General features: G+C 41.2%; 1 protein-coding gene across 3 annotated transcripts in view; it reads left to right on the top strand.

Annotated features, from left to right (window-relative positions):
* The window catches only part of LOC136878874 (uncharacterized), a 105,542-nt gene that overhangs the window by 27,115 nt on the left and 56,018 nt on the right, over positions 1-22,409 (top strand). Inside the window, exon 3 of one of the 3 annotated variants that reach the window (XM_068228826.1) lies at positions 10,832-14,585. The exons of the other annotated variants lie outside the window; for them this stretch is intronic. Coding sequence (XP_068084927.1) covers positions 10,832-11,220 — 389 coding nt within the window. The 3' untranslated portion in view covers positions 11,221-14,585. Of the gene's footprint in view, positions 1-10,831; positions 14,586-22,409 lie in introns of those variants that run through there. 3 annotated transcript variants of the gene reach the window in all.

Genomic DNA, 22,409 nt, shown 5'->3' with positions numbered 1-22,409 from the left:
GTCTGCCGACAGTGGGGTTCGAACACACTATCTCCTGATTACTGGATACTGGTCGCACTTAAGCGACTGTAGCTATCGAGCTCGGTCATTGATATAGAAACTGGAAAGATTTTTGCATTCTTCCGCAGTGTGGCAATGCACAGAAGTGAAACAGAAAGAAGGAAAATAGAAGCTTATAAAATGTGACAATATAGAAGAATGCTAAAGGTGATAATGGGTAGATGGAATCAGGAGTAATTGATAAGACGAGAACGAAAAGCAAAGCAAAAGGAAAGCAAAGTCATCTCCGTACAGGCCATGAAGGCCCTTGGAGTGGTGGAAGGTAAAGGCTTCCACTATCCGTAACCTCGGCACTTTATGGGGAAGAGTGGTTAGCTCTACGCCCGGCCGCCTTTGCCCCCAGGAATTAACCTGGTACTCATTTTTGTGTAGGCTGAGTGAACCTCAGGGTCATATGCACCTCCGGAAGTGGAAATCTCGTTTCTTAAATTTTACGACTTCCTGGCAGGGATTCGAACCCATATCCTTCCGGATGAACTCAGCACGCCTTTACCGCCTTGGCCAGGCAGCCCCTAAGACGAGAACGATTTAGCGATGTTTGATCAGAAGAAGAGATAGAATTATAGGACAAGGAAGTGTAGGTGGTAAGAACGGTAAGGGTAGACCATGCGCGAATACGGCAAACAGATTCGAATAGATGTCGTAGGATGTAAAAGTAACTTGTATATGAAAAGTTTAGCATAGTATAGGACAGCGTGAAGAACGGCATCAAACCAGTGTAAGGGCTGATGAACAACAATATATAGGTTACACAACTTACGAGTTTTATTTGGAAGTGAGAATGGTTATTTGTTCAATATTCTAAACTACAGAATTATAGTTTGAAAACTGCTGTGTCGGTGTCTAGCTACCTAATGCTTGCACGCATATGATAGCATGCAAGGCATAGTGCCAAGGAATTTAAACCACCGGGTAGTTTACCCGGGGACGTCAGAACCGAACGCCACGAACACTGACTATTCGGCCAAGGGGCTGAACTCTTTAACCAAACAACAATAACAACAACAATAATAATAATAATAATAATAATAATAATAATAATAATAATAATAATAATAATAATAATAATAATAATAATAATATAGTATCAAACTTTGCCTGCTGCCATTTCTTGATGGATATACTGTAGTATTTTTGTATCCATCTCTTGGCACAGGCAAGAGCAAAGTGTAGCTTTCACCGAAGTCCCAATCTCATCCATGGCTGTGGCAATATGGAAGCTGCTGGGGTATGGGTGGTGCTGAGTAATGACATCAGAGCACGACTAGTGCATCTGAGTGTTATGAAAGGTGTTGCTCATAGGGTCAGTCGTGCTGCAATAGCACTGTCTGACCCAGTGAGGAAAGCAATGGCAAATTACCTCACTCCTCGTCTTGCCTAGTACGCCTCATTTTGGTGCTGCCATTGGTTCTTGTGGTTTCCTTATAACTGCATAACCTTTGGTGGTTGTATTTGAGGATCCAACCAGCCTCTGGGCTGATGACCTAACAGACAGACAGAGTATCAAGCTAGCATTTTGATTTGATGTCATTAAGGCTGCTTGCGAGTCAATTTCGACGTACCATTTTACGCTAACTAGACTGCAGAGAAACTGGACTTTCCTTGGGCCATCTATGGTTGAGATTTAATTAATATTATCGGGCAACCACAAAATGAGTCACCAGAGATCGTACGACATGGAGTATCGAATAGACTTCATTTCGCACCTCAAAAATCCGACTACATCTGCCGGGTTTGAACTCGCACAAAGGGAACTCAATAGATGATGATCATGATGATTATCATGATAATACACTGACTGACAGAGCAAATGCAACACCAAGAAGGAGTGGTCAGAACTTTATGCCAATTGCAGGCTAGACTGACGTCACTGAGGTATGCTCATGATGTGAAATGCGCCGCTGTGCTGCGCACGTAGCGAACGATAAATGGGACACGGCGTTGGCGAATGGCCCACTTCGTACCGTGATTTCTCAGCCGACAGTCATTGTAGAACGTGTTGTCGTGTGCCACAGGACACGTGTATAGCTAAGAATGCCAGGCCGCCGTCAACGGAGGCATTTCCAGCAGACAGACGACTTTACGAGGGGTATGGTGATCGGGCTGAGAAGGGCAGGTTGGTCGCTTCGTCAAATCGCAGCCGATACCCATAGGAATGTGTCCACGGTGCAGCGCCTGTGGCGAAGATGGTTGGCGCAGGGACATGTGGCACGTGCGAGGGGTCCAGGCGCAGCCCGAGTGACGTCAGCACGCGAGGATCGGCGCATCCGCCGCCAAGCGGTGGCAGCCCCGCACGCCACGTCAACCGCCATTCTTCAGCATGTGCAAGACACCCTGGCTGTTCCAATATCGACCAGAACAATTTCCCGTCGATTGGTTGAAGGAGGCCTGCACTCCCGGCGTCCGCTCAGAAGACTACCATTGACTCCACAGCATAGACGTGCACGCCTGGCATGGTGCCGGGCTAGAGCGACTTGGATGAGGGAATGGCGGAACGTCGTGTTCTCCGATGAGTCACGCTTCTGTTCTGTCGGTGATAGTCACCGCAGACGAGTGTGGCGTCGGCGTGGAGAAAGGTCAAATCCGGCAGTAACTGTGGAGCGCCCTACCGCTAGACAACGCGGCATCATGCTTTGGGGCGCTATTGCGTATGATTCCACGTCACCTCTAGTGCGTATTCAAGGCAAGTTAAATGCCCACCGCTACGTGCAGCATGTGCTGCGGCCGGTGGCACTCCCGTACCTTCAGGGGCTGCCCAATGCTCTGTTTCAGCAGGATAATGCCCGCCCACACACTGCTCGCATCTCCCAACAGGCTCTACGAGGTGTACAGATGCTTCCGTGGCCAGCGTACTCTCCGGATCTCTCACCAATCGAACACGTGTGGGATCTCATTGGACGCCGTTTGCAAACTCTGCCCCAGCCTCGTACGGACGACCAACTGTGGCAAATGGTTGACAGAGTATGGAGAACCATCCCTCAGGACACCATCCGCACTCTTATTGACTCTGTACCTCGACGTGTTTCTGCGTGCATCGCCGCTCGCGGTGGTCCTACATCCTACTGAGTCGATGCCGTGCGCATTGTGTAACTTGCATATCGGTTTGAAATAAACATCAATTATTCGTCCGTGCCGTCTCTGTTTTTTCCCTAACTTTCATCCCTTTCGAACCACTCCTTCTTGGTGTTGCATTTGCTCTGTCAGTCAGTGTAATAATAATAATAATAATAATAATAATAATAATAATAATAATAATAGTAATGTTTTTACGTCCCACTGACTACAGTTACGGTTTTCGTTACGTGTGAGGTTATTACAGACATGCAATTGGTGTATTTGAGGAGCTCAATACCACCGGACTGAGCCGGGATCGAACTCACCAACGCCTGAACTATTGAACCAAACTTCACCACTAGAAAGTGTATTTATTAAAGCTGATTGTAGGTTATATGCTATGATGCTAGCTTATCGGAATACCAAGTATTAAAAAAAAGTATTAGTGTTTACCAATATCAATGTCTCTTTATTGTCTGTGATAGTATGAAAACTGGAAACATAGGAGTGGTACCACGTAATGCCATTTGAGGCACGATCAGTGCCTGTAGATCGCGTGACAGATATTGCTGATAGTCATTGTCGAGATATTTGTAGATGTTAAAGTTGGCAATGTTTGTTCCTTTACTCTTTGGGTTTTGTGTATTCTGTGGTCGGGTGTTAACATATTTTGATTGTAAATAAAAAAGTTGTTTATGAATGTTGAAAACTGAATTATTTGTTACAAAAATAATGTGTATTTACGAATAATTCTACATATGGCGACCGTGACAGGACATAACGTAGACTTCGTTGAGTTATAATTTGATAGCGAGTATAACTGTGTCTGTATATCCAGTATACCGTATCCTGTTGTTTACATTCGTACCGGTACATCGTAATCATGACGTCTACACAAGTAACTAAGAAAAGAGCTGTTATCCGCACATTGTTCACGAAAACTTGCAATGCTATAGACGAACTAGTGACGCAGAGGGATGCAGATTTACAATTAATAAGCGCGCGTTTACTAGTGCTCGAAGAGAGAAGAAACGAGTTATCGGAACTGGACAGTCAGATTTGTGAAAACATCTGTGCTGAAACAAAGGAAGAGGAGATTGAAGAGGCGCTGATGGCAGAAATGGAGAAAGCAGAGGAGTATACCTTACGTTACCACAGCATTAAAGGTAAGGCCTCTGATTTGATCACAGTGAATAGTGCTGCCCTACTTCGTCTAGTTGTGTTGGTGATCGTTCGGGAAACGAAATATCTCTTCGTCTACCGAAATTGGAATTAAATAAGTACGACGGGGAAATAGCCGGTTGGATATCATTCTGGTCACAGTTCTCACAAATTGACGAGAGTCAGTCGTTAAGTAGGGAGGAAAAGTTTCAGTATTTGATTCAAGCTACGAAAGAAAATTCATGAGCACGCGCGGTTGTTATGAGTTTTCCTCCCTCAGGTGAAAATTACGGGAGGGCCATTCAAGCACTTAAAGACAGATTTGGGCGTAATGAACTCCTTATCGAGTATTATGTTCGGTAGCTACTAAGTTTGGTTTTGGAAAAGAAGACAGTCAAGATCAGTATTTTGTATGACAAACTAGAAACTCAGTTACGGGCACTGGAGGCACTAAATGTCTTCTCGGATAATTATGCCGCATTATTGTTTCCGCTAATAGAATCGTGTCTGCCCACAGACATATTGAAGGTGTGGCAACGTTCCAATGAACCCAATAGGACACTGCAGGAGCAAATGGATAACTTAATGTTGTTTTTGAAAAGAGAAGTAGGAGGGGAGGAGAGAGTCGCAATGGCAAATAATCAGTCTCTTTCCTATAGCCAGGCTAAGAATCTGGGGAAATCACATGATAAGGACAAGGTTAATTTTGCCTCTGCAATCGATCTTGCTACTCTCGGAATTGAATCTGACTCTCAGAAGTGTGTATTTTGTAAAGGAGTGAATCATTATTCAACAGAATGCCTCCATGCACAAAAAATGTCACTTGAAGATAGGAAAGGAGTTCTGTTTAAAGTTAAGCGTTGTTTTTCTTGTACCAAAGCAGGCCATTCTGCGCAGCAATGTCGAGCACGGTGTGTTGTTTGTCGTGGGCGGCATGTGCCATTATTATGCCCCTCTGTTGAGAAGTACCAAGTGGAAGAGAAAGAATGTATTGAGGGTAGACATCCTGAGAGCAAACGAGAAGAGGTTTCCTTGTTCAATACCTCATCTGTTGATAACAATTTGACAGTTGGCTCCCAAACGGAGGTCTATCTACAGACTCTGCTAGTTTATGTAAAGAATTGTGACAAAATCAAGAAGGCCAGGGTACTGATGAACAGTGGATCCCAGCGTTCGTACATTTCTAGTAGTTTGGCCGAAGAAATGAACTACTTTCCAATTGGGGAAGAAAACATTATACACTCTCTTTTTGGTGGTAAGCCAACAGGGGTAGTCAAGCACAGATGCTATAAAGTGCACTTACTCAGCTTATGTAATGACTTTGCATGCAACTTCATGGCGCTAGACCAGAGAACAATTACAGCTGCGGTTCCATCAGTAGAAGTCAGGGAGGAAGTGAGGGAAGAGTTGCTGAGAGAACACATTCCAATGTACAGAGATTCTAGGGCTCCGATTGATATCTTGATAGGTTCTGACATCGCGGGAAAGTTGTGGACGGGCAAAATGAAGACTCTACCTTCTGGACTGGTTGCCATTGAAACCCGTTTAGGATGGACGGTAACGGGGAAGAAGAAGGAAGTATGCACCATAGGAAAAAACGATCTAGCCCAGCATGCAAGTATTGCGAATACAGTCACTGCACTCAGTATTACTCAACTACCTGTATCTGATCTATGGAAAATGGAGACCAGTGGGTTCACCGATCCAGTAGAGAATGCAACAAAGGAGGAGAAGAGGATGTCAGCACTCAGTTTCAAAAATACGGTTAATTTTGTAGATGGCAGGTATGAGGTACATCTTCCATGGAGGAGAGATGCTCCAGACCTTCCAACCAATAGAGAGATTGCAGAAGGCAGATTAGTTCGAATGACCCAAAAATTAAAGGCAAAGCGTGGACTTTACGAAGAATATGATACCATCTTACAAGACTGGGTGAAAGAAGGCATTGTCGAAGGTGCAATGGATCTATCTACAGGACACTACCTTCCTCACCGCCCGGTATTGAAGGAAACTAGTGCAACTACGAAAGTGCGTCCCGTATTCGATGCGTCGGCGAAAGAGAGAGGTTTCCCATCACTGAACGACTGCCTTGAAGAAGGACCGAACCTCGTTGAAATCATACCAGAATTGCTCTTGAGGTTTCGACAACGGAGGATAGGTATCACAGCTGATATAAAAAAGGCATTTTTGCAGATAAGAATACACCCAGACGAGAGAGACTACTTGAAGTTCTTGTGGTATGAAGATAATGAGAAAGACCTACGAGTCCTTCGTCATGCCAGAGTGGTATTCGGTGTTACCAGTAGTCCGTTTCTTCTTGGAGCAGTTATTGGTTACCACCTAGAAAAATGTGTGGAATCAACTGATCCAAAGGAGGCAAAAATCGCGGCATCGTTGAAGAATAATTTTTATGTTGATAATCTAGTGACAAGCCTCGACCGAGCAGAAGAAATAGAGGAATTCGTTTATCCTTCGAAGACCATTATGGCGAGGGCCGGGTTCGACCTTCGAGGGTGGGAGTGGACTGGAGACAACTCTCCCCAGGAGTCTACACTGCTTAGCATTAGGTGGAATCATCGAGATGACACTTTGAAGATCAATATGGATTGGTGGGAGAAATCGTGGGAAATGGAAAATCTGACAAAAAGGACTGTTCTTTCAATAGTTCACCGCATTTTTGATCCGATTGGACTAACCGTTCCAGTAACGATAAGGTTGAAAATGTTAATTCAAGAGTTATGGACCAGAAAGTTAGGATGGGACGACCCTATTGACAAAGATACTCGACGACAAGAGAGGTGGTTGAAGGACTTGCCTCACCTAAGAGAAATCGGGATGATGCGCCACCTCGGCAGCGAGGAGGACATCTCACTGCATGTATTCTGTGATGGAAGTCAGAATGCATATGCAGCTGTTGTCTTTATCAGGAGTGGTTACCAGGGAGAGGTACACATTCGGTTAGCGGTAGCCAAAGCAAGAGTAACACCGCTTAAGCGCCTGACCATTCCTCAAGTGGAATTATTAGGAACTCTTATTGGAGCTCGTCTACTGAAATCAGTTCGAGAAAGTCTAAATTGGAAAGAAGTCCCTGTTCATTGTTGGACCGATTCAAGCACTGTGCTAGCCTGGATTCTTGGCAATGAAGACAAGACTGTGTTTGTTAGAAATCGAGTGAAGGAGATAAGGGAACTCACTGATGTACGAAGCTGGAGACACATACCAGGTGAGTTGAACCCCGCAGATCTGCCCTTAAGAGGATGTACTGTCGCGCAACTGCTCGAATCCGAATGGTGGAAAGGGCCTAAGTGGCTTGCTGAAGGAGAAGAAACCTGGCCTGAATCTCACATAAGCTATGGAGTGGCAAACGAATATAATCTTATTGCAGTCACTCACAATACTACGTGGCTGTATCACCGGTTCAGCAAATATGAAAATATTGTGCGGATGGTGGGATGGATCTTCAGATTTCTCAACAACTGTCGACGCACTGAAATTAAAAGAAGAGGTTCGTTATCGACAAGTGAGGTAGCTGCAGCTGAGGATAAACTTGTTCTGCTCATTCAGGCAGAGTCCTTCGAATTCCCAGACGATCAGAGACTTAAGAATTTCCAAGTATTCCAAGTATTCCAAGATCAAAAAGGCATAATCAGACTCCAGACACGGATAGTCGAACGTGTGGACAAGGGCCCCTTCAGACTACCGGCCTTGCTGCCTCCCGAACTTCCGGTGGTCAAAAGGTACGCGGAAGAATTGCATCGTAAAAATAATCATCCCGGTCCAGCAACTCTCCTAGGTTTGTTACGCGAGAGATTCTGGATCATTAAAGGACGCCAGTTTGCGAGAGGAATCGTCAACAAATGTGTTATTTGCCGGCGTTTTCAAGCAAAAAACTTTGACACTCAGTCCTCTCCTTTGCCTGATCTTCGAGTTAAGGATGCAGCCGTATTCGAAGTCATCGGGTTAGATTTTGCAGGACCTTTACATCTTCGTGATTCGTCAAAGACATGGATTGCCCTATTCACGTGTGCTTGCTACCGGGCTGTCCATCTGGAACTAGTTACGTCTCTGTCAACCGAGACATCCATTGTTCAGTTATCCTCAATGTTTTGATAATTTCCAATTTTGAGAAAATTGTAAATTAGGTGGGAGTATGTCGAGATATTTGTAGATGTTAAAGTTGGCAATGTTTGTTCCTTTACTCTTTGGGTTTTGTGTATTCTGTGGTCGGGTGTTAACATGTTTTGATTGTAAATAAAAAGTTGTTTATGAATGTTGAAAACTGAATTAGTTGTTACAAAAATAATGTGTATTTACGACATAATTCTACAGTCATAGGGCCAGATGTTCTCAAACAGCACTTGGTGATTCGAAGTAGAAAGCAATGGAAACCTATATAAGTCCTCACTTTGAGTACCATCTCTCATTATAGCACTATCGTGGGTTTTTGAAGTTTGTCCATAACCTTGTCCATGACCTTTGCTGATGCTTGATTAAGATTCCGATCAGCCTCAGAACTAGTGAACCAAAATTATGTAAAACACGGTACACGATTGTGGTGACAGATTCATCGATTCCGGCTTTCCAGAAGTTTTGTGCTTGACAAAATTAAAATGAGATCAATTGGCTGTAAAACTTCAATATTTATTGAGATGTTTGGAGTTGGATGCAAATTTCCTCTGTTATCGCCCAGTGAAATCCTGCTTGGTCGAATTTCTGCAAGTTAAATATTATCGGCACACTTTATCTGGATGCATTTACACCCTAGTGCTGAATCGGTCAACCTCGGCAATCTTCGAGATTCGTACTGGCAACCTTTGAAACACAAACTATGAATCGCTTAAGCATCGTTGTGGGACATCTGGCGTACATTTTACGTACTAGTACTGTTGTTGTTTACACAGCAAAGCCAAACTATAGAATTCATGCTAGGAACAAGATTCGCATCGAGAAATGTTATATAATGTGTATGTGACACAGTTGTTGGCTTATGATAATAACGGTTTAGAAACTTCATATCGATCGATCATATTCTCGATTCAATTCAGATTTCATTTTCATTCAGTTGGCAGCACTACCGGAACCGGAACAGCTACCTTCTTACTCCTCAACAAATGCATCCAGATAAAGTGTGCCGATAATACTTGCATCTATGTACAGTAGGATGAACTGCCAACAGCACAACTTATCCATGGATAAAACCGACGTAATCTGAGAAACAAAATGAATAGTTTGATTATTAACAAACTGCTAGCCATTAATATTGCAACACCAAGAAGGACACACCTGACGGATCCCCACATTGGAGACGTGCGTAGAGCAGGGTAGGACTTCGTGCTTAGTGTTTAGTCGACTAGCGCAGCACGTGCACCAATGGTCACATTGATAAATGGAGGTCGAAGAGCATTGTGTTTCCCATTGTGTTTGTGTGCCGCATCGAAGAACACGACAACAATACGATCAGGTTTCAGTATTTAACCGCGAGAGAATCGTGACCTGTTTGGATTGTGGAAGATCCTACGACAAAATTGGTTCTCACGTTGGAAGAAACGCAACCGCAATGAAGCAGATATGGGATCAATGGTTCGAGAAGGAATGAGCTGAGTGACGCGCAGGTGGCGCGCAGTAAGCTAACGCATCAAAGACAGCGAGGACACACATCTGCTGTCCATGGCAAATGCGGACCGTATGACCATAAACACAATCTTGTTCAGAGTTTCAGACATGGGCACATAAATCTTTGTCAGTATACACAAGTCGTTACCGCCTGCAGCAGCCGGGTATCTTGTGCAATGGTGCGTGGTACGTCGTGCCTGGAGGAGCAAATGGCATGCTATCCGGCTCCTGCATGCAGCACCATGATGGTCACATTCGTGTCCGGCGGAAACGAGGTGCTCGCATGGCCGGTTTCTGCAGTATGCACCGTCATATCGCATCAGACTTGGAGTTATAGTAGGGGATCCATCGTATTCCAGTCCCGCTCGCTGGTACACTGACCAGCAACTGACCAGTGGAGGTGCTGGGGCCAGTTGCTGTCCTTTAATCTCAGGGCTACACTGAGGCGCTGTACTAACAGAAAAATACGCCATCACATGTGGCACAAATTGTCCGACGGTTCCTGGATGACCACCATATCACTGGATCTCTCACCCATCGAAAAAGTGTGGTCTATTGTTGGATGTCGAATGGTTTGCCACAGGACACCCCCGGCCACAACGGATGAACTTAAGGCATGCATGAAAACAGCATGAATTGAGATACCCCAGACAGATATCCAAAATCTCTTCCTCTCAATGTCGTGTTGTGTAACAGCAATTACTTCCACCCGTGGTTTGTCCACACAGTACTGATTTCCTCACGTTTTGTACATCGTACCGAGCTACAAGAGTAACAATGTAACTTGTGCATTGTGGGTACTCTGGCCAATAAATTTGGTTGTAATAGCTGATGTCCTTCTTGGTGCTACAATGTCAAAGTCCAACAGTGTATTATTCCTGTGAATAACGTTAGCCACCTGAAATACCTTCACTAACAACCATCTTTTTCTGCATTTTTTCAGGTGCTCTGCCCGCAGTTCTGGCTGTGGGGGCGTTCAATGCACACCGAAATGGTGATTCATTCCTTTTCGAAGATACAACCACGATGCTATGTCTAGGCATACTGGCGTTCATAGTGAAGTTGCCTCGTTTAGTCCATGAACTGTCCTGCATCGTCTGTCGCAGAAGTGAACTCAGTATGCCACTAACTGCTCTACTCACCAATAGTATGGGTATACTCGCGTCGTCCTTCAGCCTCGCACATCTTCTTGTGTTCGATCTTGTGGTGGGAAATGTACTTTCTCCTAATCACTCCATCTGGTTCATACCGGTCCTGCACGTTCCTATCCTGAAGAAAGTTAAAAAATCTATTCAGAAACCTCATGTCCGAAGTTATATGTATGGAGAATGACATAAAGAGCCTTAATGACGTATAAAATCTAAATCAGTTGCGAAGCCATGTTATTCCGGGAAATCAGTTCGTTGGTTCATCATCGACCAACAATTTTAATTATGGAGCTAAATACCTTTCATGAGCTACACGGTATAATTTCAGACTATGAGGGCAAACTTCAAGTGGTGATTCCTATTAAGACAAGAGAAAAATTCTCAAAAGAGGATTTGTAGCATAGCATAACATTACAGAACCATGGAGCATACTTATGTCTGGTCACTCTCAGAAATATTCAAAGTACTCCTCTTGGATCTCACGGACCGATGCACCATTTCGGCTGTATTGACCTTCTACTTAATCATGTTTCAGGTCACCTGCATATGTTATTCTACTTCTGAGTGCACATATGTGGAACCAAATCACCATACATGACAGTTTTCACGTGTCCAACAGGTAAATATCAACGAGGTTTCAAGTCCAGTAATACAGTAGACCACGTAACAGGATACTTCAAACAAGTCACCTCTTGGAGACAATATTTTTCGTATAAACAACATAGTATCATGAAACATGGGCGTGGTGATTTTTTTACAGTCACAAATAAGCTGTGGAGTCACACCTTCACCAACACAATTGCTTATAAATAGGTATAACGTCATGAACATTGCTATCACCCACTTTGGAACCTATGCACGTATGCACTACAAGAACATCTCCCCTCACACTACACACCCCCACCCCCACTACCCTGGCATAAATTGCCGCTTGAAGTCTCTGTTCATGTTTTGGAATCACCGTGTATATAGATGTTCTACTAAGAGTACAAGAAGGCATATAAAATAGTTGTAAAACCAGCTACCAAAATCAAAAAGGAAAAGATGTCGCAATAAACTGCAGAAGTATTAGCAAGAAAAATATTACTCACAAACGTTTTAATATATAAGATAGCATGTATTATCCATTTGAATGGACAAGACGAAGCGAATAGTTAAGCGAAAAATGCAAATAGTCCGTTCCCTTTATGAAGACTGACTGTATGAAGAGTTCTGATTTTAGTCGCTGCCAGTTTATTAACAGTAATGCACGTAACTTTTAATGGGTTTTCCCTTAGCTATTTATGTCCATTCTCTGGACTTAGTTAATATATTGAACGAAATAATTGTGCAATATTGCTAAGTGAAATGTTTCAATAATAATCGTGTTCATTATTTTCCTCGTCCGTGCAAAGAATGAGTACGGTTTTTAAAAACGGCTTATACTACTCTTTTCTGATTTTTCCGCCAATGTTTTACTCACGCTCATTATTGCAATCATTTCACTTTGCAATACCTTACACGAAGTTTTCCTCGTTGTGAAGATGTTACACAGTCGAACGTAACCCTAGTCTACTATTAATTTGAAAATGTATGCGTATATTTTTAATATATGTGACTTTTACTTCCTTTTCTAACGTTTACTTTTGTTAGTCATTTATACAATGCTTTTCCTTTTATGACGGTGTATGTATAAGTATGTGCTTATTTATTTATTTATTTATTTATTTATTTATTTATTTATTTATTTATTTATTTATTTATTTATTTATTTATTTATTTATTTATTACAGATAAATGTTAGTGTCTATGTTATTACAGAGGATAATAACTGTAAATATTTACGTGGTGAAGAGTGTGTAATTTAGTAAGACGCTGTAAACAATCATTGTGCTAATGGAAGCTGTAGGAGATTTGATAAGCCCATACAAATTCGAAAAAAATATCAAATAAAAATATTTAAGATTTATGTTCATAATACCCGGGCTGAGTGGCTCAGACGGTTGAAACGCTAGCCTTCTGACCCCAACTTGGCAGGTTCGGTCCTGGCTCAGTCCGGTGGTATTTGAAGGTGCTCAAATACGTCAGCCTCGTGTCGGTAGATTTACTGGCACGTAAAATAACTCCTGTGGGACTAAATTCCGGCACCTCTGCGTCTCTAAATCGTAAAAGTAGTCAGTGGGATGTAAAGCAAAAACATTATTATATAACAAAAATTGAAGGTTCACGGAAATTTTATATTGTAGCGGGTTATCAGGATCCTTATAAGCAAAATCAGTAATCATACAGATAGCGTGTTTTCTTATCCACTAAATTTATTAAAATACTATTGACAGTTGTTTACAAGTTCACTCACGTTCGAGTTTTCCACTTGACACAGATTTTACTCGCGAACACACAGTCCTGTGGCGCGTCGAACTCTTCTTCTCCAGCGTAGTGTCGTTCCAGAACAGTTCACTTCACAACCAACAAATCTCGTTGAGCACCGCTTTGTCGTCTAACGGACTCGCTCTTCGCTGAATGGCTCGTCACGGACTTGCGACCGTCTCGTAACTGCTTGCGTTACACGCCACCGACTCAAGACTGACTGTCGTTCGCCGGCTCCGTTCTTTATACAAGCCTACACGAAATTCTCGTACTTTCCATTTCTAGATCATTCTGGGCGCATTCTTCCTTGTTAAACAGCTTTCAGCCGCTTCTAAGGAGCTTCCTTATCGCGAACCTCAACTCTTGCCGGCATTATTGTATTCCTCGTTGCTGGGCCGCACACATTACCGCCGCTGCGCCATCAACATCGCCTCTCACCGGCATTACAGTCTTCCGCCGAGACTCTGCATTCTCGGCCTCCATTGCCACAATATATATGGAGTGGTTGTAACTCGATGTAGCCTGCTTCATTTGAAGGATTTTGTCAAGCCCCACATCGATTCAACCCAACATAACTGAGTATAAATATATTTTATAATTTGTGTACTTGTTATAAAAAATATAGAAAGATAAGCCTAATGTTGGGAGCTTTAGACGACGATTTCTGTTATAGCACTGTTTGAACAGGGCAATAATAATCCCATGGTACATGATAACGGTATCCAAATCGCTGGATAGTCGTGGTGGACCTCAACGCTGGTCTCCGAGGTTTCTGCAACCCCCAGCGTTAGATTATTACTTGTGGGGTCCCATGAAAATCACGGTTTACGCGACCAACATGAAAAATGACGTGCAATTATTGGGAACAATCGCCGCTGCTGGAGAGCACGTAAGGAAATATCTCGCCACTGTTGTGGCTGTCTAACTTGCACTACTGTGAAGACCTCAGCTGTGTTACGGGAGCTCAAAGAGTTCCTTTCCAGTTAAACCTGCTCTAACCGCAGGAAGATTACACTGTTCACTGTGTTCCGTTTTGTCCTCTATCTCCTTTTCTCTTTTGTTTATTATGGTTTTAATAAATTATTATAAACTTATGAACAACTGATGTTTTGTGATCTTTTATTGTCGTTTGTATCTTTTTAAGTTGCATTTTCGCAGATCATTCTTAAATTTTTCTAATAAAGTACAGATGCTAGTAATGTATTATATTATTATTATTGTCCTATTTTAAAATTTCCTATTACACAAATTGTCATTTATAATGTTCAAATTTAGGGTTACCTATCTCCTAAACTAGTATCTATTATTATTTTGCATCCTTACTTTTTCAAGTATCTATTGTTATTTTTACTACCATTATATTTATCAATTGTCCCCATTCCCTTTGTCAATTTCAGTCTCAAACGGATCGAGTAGGTCCCACTCTTTCATCTTGTTTCTTTATATATGTGACAGACGATACCATCTAGCCTTGTTTCAGGGAATCTCTCTCCATTGAAAATGTAAATTAATATATTCACTATGCATTACTTCCTTCCAAAATTCATTCATCCCATTCCGTACTTTTCGTAATAATTTTTTTACATCACAAATAGAATGCCATAGCCTAAAATAGGTAAGGCACTCTCCACTCGTGATGGGCAATGCTCTCGATCGAGACTCTCGAGGCTGACGTCACAGATCTCGAGACTCTCGCGAGAATCTCAAGACCGATTGTCCTGTGCAGCGATCTGTACAACGTCGCAGTAACTACGAGCGTAAATTTGATACTATATCATCAGCAGTTATTGCGTGAAAGAACGTTTTCACATGGACAAGTGGGAGCCGATATTTTATCAAAGCCTGGAAAAGTACTGCATGTTTAACTATGAGTCCCTAAATACCATTGACGAAAGTGAAAACAGAATATCAGTACCTTAAACGGTCCACGAGTTACTTGAGGTGGACGCCTTATAGTTGAATAACCCTCCATAATTTGTGAATAACTGTAGATAGGCATAGGATGTACACTTACCTGGATACCTCGCAATTCTTATGATGCGGACCGAGCCGGAAGTGTTTTCTGTGACGATTCCTCTTCAGTGATATGTGTTTTTTAAGTGCCGAGTCGTCCCAGAAGTATTTCTGTTGACGTATTTTACTTCTTTTGAACAAACAATACAGCAAATATTATGCTGTCATAGGGAAACCGCAAAAACCGATGTAGCAGTTCTTCAAAATAATCCCGCGTCCACGAACGTTGCGTTTCGGACATCATCTTAAAGTTGTTGCGTACATTTAGACACAATTACACTGCTCCGTTAAATGGGACTGAATATGGGGTCTGATAAATTATGATTGATAACGATGTACACCTACAGTAGCCGCCATTTTCTGTACTTAGCCGACTCATTAGTGTACTTACCGCTGCATACAGTGCCAGCATCCGCATTTTTTATAATTATGTTATACCCGTACTGCGTCAAAATAGAACTCGATAGAAATGAAAGAAATGAACGCCCTACTCGCTTGTTGACACATATTTACCGAATGGAGAAGACCCGTAGTTGGCTATTCGCATTCTGGGCACAAACAACACACAGTTCCGCCTATCTATAGGCCTAAACACGCTCCTCGCCACATAATGCGTTGACAAAGTTCTCGAGATTTCTCGAACTTTCTTGCGAGAAACAGTGCTTGGGCTAGTCTCGAGAAATCTTGAGACCCCGTCTCAGACTGCCCATCACTACTCTCCACTCCTCTCGAAACACCAGTCCCATCTGCTATTAGGTTTCAACTTAACAGGTATAACTAAGAGCACTGTCATTTCTTGAATGCCAGTTCTGAGCGACATCGTCCCTATCTATTTTCTGAATACTGAAAGATAACTGGTAAATACTATATCCCAGTCCACAAATCCATTACTAATACCAATAACGGACTCAGCTATAGATTAATAAAGATAATGAAAAGGCTGGCAGACAGCTTCAGTCTTCATTAGGCCACGACGCAAAAACTAACAGCTCTTCACAGTAGTTTCATAGGTTTCTCCATACCAAAGACAAATCATAAGCAACCTTATAGTCGTGGCGGCTGCTCTTTAAGGACACAGGGTCACGTATGCCCCCACCCCGACCTTCTTAAGAGATATACGCCTCCTTGCTTTTCAGGTAGAAATTAAAATGAGGAAATAATCGAAATTTAGGTATTTATGTCATCATGGCATAAATACTGCTAATCACTATGTTTCTATTCTGCTAGTTCCAGTGCTACATGCACCAACCGGGCATAACTCCTCTGTGACTGAAGGAGCAATATATAAGGAAGCCTTTCCACTATTTTACCGCTGGGCATGTGAACGAGGGAGAACACTGCAAACATTACAGGAGCCTCGATCACAAACTCTATATGTCCGGAGCTCACTGTTGGCACTGTGGAGGACGGCGGGTTGGGAGTTGCCAACGGTACTATCTTTTCACGCTGGAGTGCTGTTCGAAGCAAAGAGAATATAACTTAATAGGATAGAGATCAAACTCAATAATAAATTTGGGTGCCAAGCCAGATGGCCCTTGTAGTTTCAGTCCCCAATCAGAGATAGTGCCACAATCCGCATTGTGTGCAATCCTTACCATCATTATCAACAGATAGTGCACAGTAGTACCTTCCACCGTAGTAATGCACATCCGGTTATGCTCATCACAGCTCCTCCCCCCCTCCTATCCCATCCCATCTTCCGTCCTACCCCCACCCCGTCTCCTACTATGATGATTATATGCAGTTCTATTATTTCCCAATACATTATAATTCATATGTTTTTATTTTCAAATACTTACTACGTTATAAATAATGATCTGATAACCCTAGTTCCTATGGCATACTATGTTAACCTCTCACCAGAAAGTAGATTTACCTTGAAATGAATGATTGACACATCAACACAAATCTAATATTGTGATAAATAATAATTATATCCCTTTAAAAGCAATACGCATGATATGGGTATCACATTATTATACAAGTAACACATGAAAATAAAAATAATAGAATTAATTGCACTGAGACAGGAAATGTATAGAAATACATTAATAGAACCATTCAGCTTCCAGCCCCTGAGGTGTGCTCAAACAGCAAATACAGGTTTTCAGGAGGACTGGCGAAGATATATTTCTAATAAACAAGCACAAGGAACAAAGATTCATGGCCCAGTCACATGGGCACTTGGGATTCAAACACAAATAACATCAAGGGAACTATCGCTTAAAATCGATATGAGTGAGATCGAACAAGATTAATCGATTGGGTAAAGTCGGATTCAATACAATCTAGCAATACTGTATTATCTCCACAATGCTTGGCGTTATATGGCTAATTCTTTATCAGAAGAGCCCACTGATTGAGGTTAGACGTTGAACTACCTACTTCACTTCGAGTCAAATAGCCCCTAATTATTAAAATCCCTAATTATAGTAGAATAGAATACTCCCGTCTCCCAGTTCCGGATCGTCTGAAACTGGGGAGAGAGCATTCGTTTATTGCAATTCATTAAGTTTGATACATGCCTTATATTTCCTTCTCACAGTTATTTCACTATTACTATATTAAATATAATTTATTTTGTCCTAGACGTTAACAATATTATATAGTCTAGGACAACATGTATCTTCCCCTTCCTTAGCTTATTTAATACAACAATTTCTACATTACTACATTTAATATTAATTAAACCTACTAGTGGTGCTAATCTATTTTCATCTCCTTCTGCCACATTCTACATTTAATTTGTCTTCATCACCAAAATATTTAGTTAGTATTAGTATAGTATAGTATTTATTTAAACATCCATCGTCTCCATTTAATATTAAGAAACAAAATAAATAAAAAATATAATATAATATTATTAATAATGATATAAACTAGCTACCTACTACTACTGTCCGGCCGCGCCATCACCCCTGGGGAGAAAAAGGCCACCCTCTCTGTGATGGCACGACCGGCCCTACCCTTGGGGCCCAGAAGAGAACCCCCGCTACCTCTACCAGATGACATTGCAACTTTCTCACCATTCCATTTACGGCCGGTCACTTGGGGCTGAAACCGCTCTCGTCCTGTTCCCCGCCTCCCGCACTCCTCATCCCACATAAATCTCCATCCTTCTTTGGGGTAGGCCCGTCCTACACCACACTCTTACGAGCATGCCTTCCTCTCCTTTACCCATTTACTATACAAAAATAGTGAAAAAGCAGCACATGCCCTCATATATACCACTAAGTGCCCTCAAAATATTTAGTTCTCCGTACTTCAGTTCCCCTACATACTAACAATAACAGTACTTTTAGTTATTGCTAATCTCTTTTCATATCTTTCTGCCACATGCTTCTTAAAATATAAAAAAAACTTAGCTATTCTTTATGGGGTGATCCATTCTTTATTTAACACTTTAGCTATTGTATAAAATTCCTTCTCTCTTTCTAACTTTTAATTTATACTCATCACCAAAATATTTAGTTCTCAGTGCATTTGTTCCCTTACATGTTCTCAATAAATGAGCCTCTTCTATTATTTCTCCACGGAATAAACAATGATTTACATTATGGTTCTCTCTCAGTCCCTTATTTTTATATAACCCCATTAGCCACCCCACCACACCTCTTAGTTCTCCATTTGGGATTCTTTCTTTTCTTGTTGACATATTTTAAATAATTCCACAAAATTCTGCTAGTGTTCTTTCGGTTTCACATTCTGCCCTAATCATCTGTTTCTCTATGTCCCTCACTCTAATCGTTAATTTTTTAATGAATCTCTTCTCGTTATTGTTCATCTCTTTGTCCCAGTTTTCTCCCATTCCTATTCTGTCTGGCATACTTTTCACTTTCGATACCCAATAATCATCATCTAAGTGTTTCATCTGGTGTTGGTATGCTAGGTTAAATATTTCCCTCCCCTCTCCCCTTCTTAATCTTAACCAATATTTTACTACTTTCCTGCTTATATCTGCTTGGATGCTGATATCTTCACATAGACTTCTAGCTCCACTATTTGCTGTGCATTCTGGTAGACCCATTATTATTATACAGAATTTATTACTTATTACATCTAGTTCTTTTTTGTCTACTTCAATATCCCATATTTCTGCACCATACAGTGATCTTGATACCACAAGAGCATTAAAACATTTTTGTGTCGCTTGTATTCCATATTTGGCATCTTTCTTTCTGAAGACCTTATACTTGATAGGGCGGCCAGTCCTTTCAATTTGGCACGTCTTATTTGTTCCTTCCACATCCCGTTCGATGTTATTATGATTCCTAGATATTCTAATTTATTTACAACTTTTAATTCAACACCTTCTAACCACCAGCGCCTTTCGTTTCTCTTTAGTTTTTACCTCTTTTACAAACCATTACTTTTGTGTTCTTGATATTTATTTTCAAATTCCATGTCCTGCAGTATTCAGCCGTTTTCTTAAGACTATTTTGCATACCGACTGTCGTTAGTGAGAGCAGAAGGATGTCGTCTGCGAGGACTAGGCCAGGAATTTCTTTGTTGTTTAAGCAAGGGCTTGTCCTATCCTCCTTCCCCTGACATTCCATTACATCATTAATAAAAAGCAAAAACAGATCGTTTACATCCCTGCTTAAGTCCAATATTCGAATGTATCCTGCCTACCATTAGATCTTCCTTAACTTTAATCGAGCATATCACTTCTGCGTATAATTCTTCTATGGCTTGAATCATTTTATTTGACATCTCTATTCCAGCCAGCTTCGCAACGATAGCCCGTCTGCTAACCGAATCAAAAGCTTTTTTGCAGGCCTATTGCTGCAATATATAATCTGCTTCCTTTCCTCCTTATGTATTTATCTATTATTGTTTTAATTATAAATATATTGTCTGTAGCTCGCATTCCTTTCCTGAATCCTGATTGGTACACTGAGAGTATAGAGTAATCTTCTGCCCATTTCATAATTATTTTTGCTAAAATACCGGTGTAAATCTTACTGAGTGCATCCAACAAGGTAATACCCCTATAGTTGTTTGTGTTCGATCTTTCCCCCTTTCTTTTATATATCGGGAAAATTACTCCTTCCTGCCAACATCTGGGAATTTTTCTTCCATCAAAGATTTTGTTAAATATTTTAGTTATTATTTCTAGCATCTGGTTGTTATTTCGTATCTCTTTCCAAAATTCATACGTAATTCCATTGACAGCACCTGGTTTTCCTTCCTTCCCTTTTTTCAATGTGTCTAGTATCTCCTGCGGTTATTATATCGTCTAGTACAGACAGAGTAAATTCCACATATCTCAGTATACCAGTCTCATTTTTCTTCCTTTCCCATGTGTCTTTACCCCCTAATAACCCCCTTAAAATAAGTTAACCACTCCTCATTGCATATGCTTACTTGATTACAGATTTTATAGTCGTTACATATTATGCTAATTCTTTTCCATACTTTCTTAGTTTCATTTTCTTTACAGTACTTATGTAATAATTTTGCCTCTTTGGCCTGCCAGTTCCTTTTTGTTTTCGCTCATTAAATCTTTGCAATCCTTCCCATTTTTATAAAAATCTGCTCGTAAATCCTAAGATCCCTCATTTCGGTACATTTTCAATGTTTTCATCACTTGATTTTCTTTTCTTTACACTCCTCAGTATACCATACATTTTGTTTATATTGCCTTCTCTTACTCACAACCATTTTTTTTTTTTCCAGCTCTTCTATTGATCTTTCAAGCATTCTTATTGTTTCATCTATGTTATTATCCTCTATCATATACTCAATACCTATCTTCAAAATTTTAAAAGTTTTACCCCTATAGTAGTCCCTAAATTCGTCTCTCTGTTCCGCAATCCACCTGTATCTTACTAACTTTCTCTGTTCGTAGTTGAAATATTGTTTACCTTCTTGTTTACCTTCGTATCTCAGTAATCGAACAGCAATTGGGAAATGATGAGACGCTGTCCAATTTTTTACCTGAATGTCCTTAACATAAGTTAAAGGCTCCCTAGATGCCAACACCAAGTCTATAACTCTCTCTCCTGACTCGACTACGTATGTTAAAATGCCTAATTTCATGCCTACCTGCCTACAGCTATCTTCATGTTATGAATGACCTCCAGCGCGATTTAAAAAAGTGATTGGAACTATCTGAAGCTAGCTAAAGATTGGAATCGAAAGCCCTATTAAGAGTTTCACCGGGGTGAGGTTCGAAGCCTGCAAACTTGCTGTTGTAGTCAGAGTGTTAGTAATTGGGAAAATAATTATGAAATTAATCTGAATGAAGTTCAGTGTTCATTATTTACTATACAACATACTTAGTGTATTCAGTTGACTATTTACTATACAACGTATTCTATCCTGTGCATTGCAATTCACTTTTCTGCGTATTCATAACACTGTTGTAAAGTTAAACGATCAAGAAGATGATAATAATGTCAGGCTGAGTACTTCATACGGTAGAGCGCTGGCCTTCTGAGCTCAAGTTGGCAGGTTCGAATCCGGCTCAGCACGGCCATATTTGAAGGTGTACAAATAAGTCAGCCTCGTGTCTGTAAATTTACTGGTACATAAAAGAACTCCAGTAGGACAACATTTCGGCGCTTCACCATCTCCAAAAACGGTAAATGTTCAGTGGCGCCTCGCGAGGTACGAATTTATTTATTTATTTATTTATTTATTTATTTATTTATTTATTTATTTATTTATATTCTCGTATATGTGACCCCCTCAATTCATACCTCACGAGTCGTCACTGCTTATAGTTTTACACAACTGTTGATAATGGGATCACAGCCCCGATACCTCCAGTTTTACTTGCAATCCGAACAATAAGGGCGTGACTGATCATTTCGTAAATTCCATAAGCATTGCCGAGGACAAATAATACGGTTTCCATCTGCCATACAGGATGTGTTCAATCGTTAAATGATCGGAACTAACCATAATAGGCGTGTTGACGACCTCCACAAATGCAGAAGCATTCTTTCCTCAGGATACGATTACAGCACGTCTCGCTCAAACAGATCGATAGCGGCGCTTTCGAAGTTT

Source organism: Anabrus simplex, chromosome 8 (assembly GCF_040414725.1).
Source record: "Anabrus simplex isolate iqAnaSimp1 chromosome 8, ASM4041472v1, whole genome shotgun sequence".
NCBI classification, from domain to species: domain Eukaryota; kingdom Metazoa; phylum Arthropoda; class Insecta; order Orthoptera; family Tettigoniidae; genus Anabrus; species Anabrus simplex.
Note: the sequence above shows the minus strand (reverse complement) of the source record. Positions and strands in the feature narration are given on the sequence as shown.